The sequence below is a fragment of the Morus notabilis genome, unplaced genomic scaffold (genome assembly GCF_000414095.1).
Source record: "Morus notabilis unplaced genomic scaffold, ASM41409v2 Scaffold11388, whole genome shotgun sequence".
NCBI lineage: Eukaryota > Viridiplantae > Streptophyta > Magnoliopsida > Rosales > Moraceae > Morus > Morus notabilis.
Genome location: NW_010361604.1, coordinates 1 through 3,013, shown reverse-complemented (window position 1 = coordinate 3,013; position 3,013 = coordinate 1). Strand labels below are relative to the sequence as shown.

The 3,013-nt window shown below is 29.3% G+C and overlaps 1 protein-coding gene across 1 annotated transcript; it reads right to left on the bottom strand.

Annotated features, from left to right (window-relative positions):
• Positions 1-9: 9 nt before the first annotated feature.
• LOC112091988 lies at positions 10-2,413 on the bottom strand (the record flags this gene model as incomplete). The annotated part of the gene is made up of 7 exons (XM_024166943.1): positions 2,324-2,413; positions 1,346-1,470; positions 1,136-1,195; positions 890-1,003; positions 646-765; positions 384-519; positions 10-75 (listed from the first exon to the last, which is right to left on the bottom strand). Coding segments are annotated over exons 1-7 (711 nt in total), but the record flags the coding sequence as incomplete, so codon positions are not given.
• Positions 2,414-3,013: the final 600 nt, after the last annotated feature.

The following is a 3,013-nucleotide window of genomic DNA, read 5'->3' as shown; positions in this document are numbered from 1 at the left end:
TGCTGGGTTTGAACTAATCCAACCATGGACTTTAATGTCTTTGTGATCAGTTGAGTATTGATATTTGTCATCGACCTACAATGATATTACGAAAAGACTTAGAGGTTGTTTGGTCTCGGGGATTTATTTTTTGATTCGAATCATGGTTCGTTATTTGTTACAGTATTTTTTCTCACAAAAAATATATGTAAATCAAAAATAGTTCTAATCACATGATTCTAATTCATTAACCAAACGTCTCCTTAGAAATTGTAGGCTCAAATATACTCGAATAAATTCAGAAAAGAAATTTGTAAATTTAACAAGCTATCTAGTAGTAGATAGATTAAAAGGATAATTACTAGAAAAAATAAGTGATTAAACTGGGAAAAAAAATACATTACCTCTCCTTTAAATTCATGTTTCGAAGGCTTGGTCAAGAGAACAGCTTCTGGATAAGCAAGTTTCTCGCCAGACGTACGATCACTTGCTGATGGCATTGTTCTTTGTATGTCGTCCGATATTGCCATGTATTGAAATCTGGCCATTGATTAAAAATTTCATTTCAACTGATATTTAACAGGCCCATTTAGAGGTTTTTTAGAAAGAGAAAGTTTTAAAATTTGTTTTTGTACTAAATTTATATCGTAAGAAATTTTACTATACTTGTTTTGTTGAAGCTTGAAAACATCCCGAACCACACTAATCTGCGCTGCTGGGGCTTCTTTAGGGTGCTCTAATATTGCATATGTATAAAACCCCGGATAGTCACGCAACATTATATATCTGCAATATAAGACTTGTGTATGAGAATTTAATTTAATTGTAATGATTTATTTTTTGATAAATACTTTACATATTGATTTGAAGTTATATATTGATCAGGAAAAGATCGAGACTTGAATGATACCTTTTGTCCACATTAATAGGAAATGAATGGGAGGAATCATTCCATCTTTTAGTGAATGAAATTTCTATTTGGTTCTCATCTTCGTTTATAATCTCAAACTTTGTTCCTTCTAATCTGCAAATAAGTTCAATTGGATAAAAACCATTTTAAATTTTTGAAAAAAAATTGAATAAAAGGAACAAAACTTTAGCCTAAAAATAAATAAAGTACCCTTTCGCTATTGCCTATGAAAATTTAAAATTTTACCTATCATAATGGTCAGCAATATTGCTCGTTATGTCATCACCCCATTCTATGTCCCAGTACCTATAACGTATAAAAATTAATGTATAATGAAAAATCATCAAAAGAAGTTAAATATATGGATATATGAAGAAAAGTGTAAAATATTTTCATTATACGATATATAAATTCAAAAGAAATCTTTAAGAAAAGGGATGAGAATACGACACATACCCTCTGTTACTTTTTTTGTTATGAATCTCAAGCAAGTTAGTAATGCCATTGTACTTAATTCCAATAACATCACCGCCGGGATTCGAAAAACTAAGTTCAACAAGGCCATTGTCCAAGATCACCACCTGAAATATCATTTATTGATATTAGCCAAAGAATTAATCTACCTCACTATACCTAGCTAGTGTACATATGTTAATGAGAACATACACACAATTCTGTAGCGGAAAGAAAATAATAATAATAATAAGATTTACACCATAAAAGGAGAGTTAATTTATTGATGTTTAGCATCAATTTATTGTCGTTGTCGTTGTTGTTATTGTTATTGTGTTATATTATAGTATTTATTTATTATTATTATTATATGGATAGGTTTATTTAGCGGTGACTATACGAAGATACCATTGACACGAAATTGACTCGAATTGATTTGATTTATTATTTTTTATTTAAATATATACAAATTTTTAACAAATTTTTTTTATTTAATTTGAATAACATGAAAAATATAAGATTTGCAACCATTAACAACGTAAAATATAGATAAATGGACTAAGTGAATAAATTAACACTCAAATAGTTTATATTATTACTGAAACAATATTATCCCTAGTAGTACTTAACGTTTTGCAACTGACCACTGAAAAAAAAAAAATAAATAAATCAATTATACCTTTTGTCCATGCTTCTGAGTTTGTACACTGATCTTGGGGGTGGATACTAATTCCCGGCCCCTAATATCCCTTAGAACTCTTCTGCAATCAAATATATATGGAACGAGTAACAATTTAAGATGTATATCAAACGTAAAGAATATTGATTACACATTTATTAGAAAATAAAAAACATAAGCTAATAATTATATATATTTATTAATGTCTCATAAACGGAAACATAAACTATATATTGTATTTAAGACTAATTAAGAAGATCAGAGGGACAAAAGGGGAGAAGCAAAAGTTGAGCAAGAAGAACCTGACTGGTCTTGTTTCTGATTCTGAACGACCAGAAATCAACAGAAACAACGTTAAACCCATCACCAACAACCCAAGAAGCCATGCACATCGCTTTTTCCAAGTTGAGTTCTCCATCTTCAAGTGTGCAAATAAAAGCTGAAAGACCAACTACGTGTATATATAATATTAAAACCATATCTATATATATATAAATATATTTCCAAGTTTTGTTTTGTTAGTATGTATAAAAGTTGATTGTATTAAGGTCATTTGAAGAAAGCGTATATTTTATCTTGTAGTCAAACAGAAACTGGTTCATGGGAATAGGGTTTTGCATCTTCGATCATATAAAGCATGGAAATATAATATTAAAACGACAACACTGTATCTTGTGAAGAGAAGTAAAAGGGGTAAAGAAACAATTTTATTTCTGACATTCAAAAACGAATTAGGATGAATATACGTACCGATAGGTTACTGAAAAATTTCACGTTGTTTCAACAGCGGAAGTATTAATGAAAGCGAAAGAAAGCTATAAAGACTTGAAGGGCTAATTTTTTTTTTTTTGTTTTTTCCTGAAAACGAGATGTGAATTGTATGAAGTGAATGAGCTGATTAAGGCCTTTAAATAAAAGAAGAAAGAGTACCAAGTTTTTATAAGTGTTAGAAGTTGAGTAAGAATCGAACTCTAAATTACTTTTTTATGCGA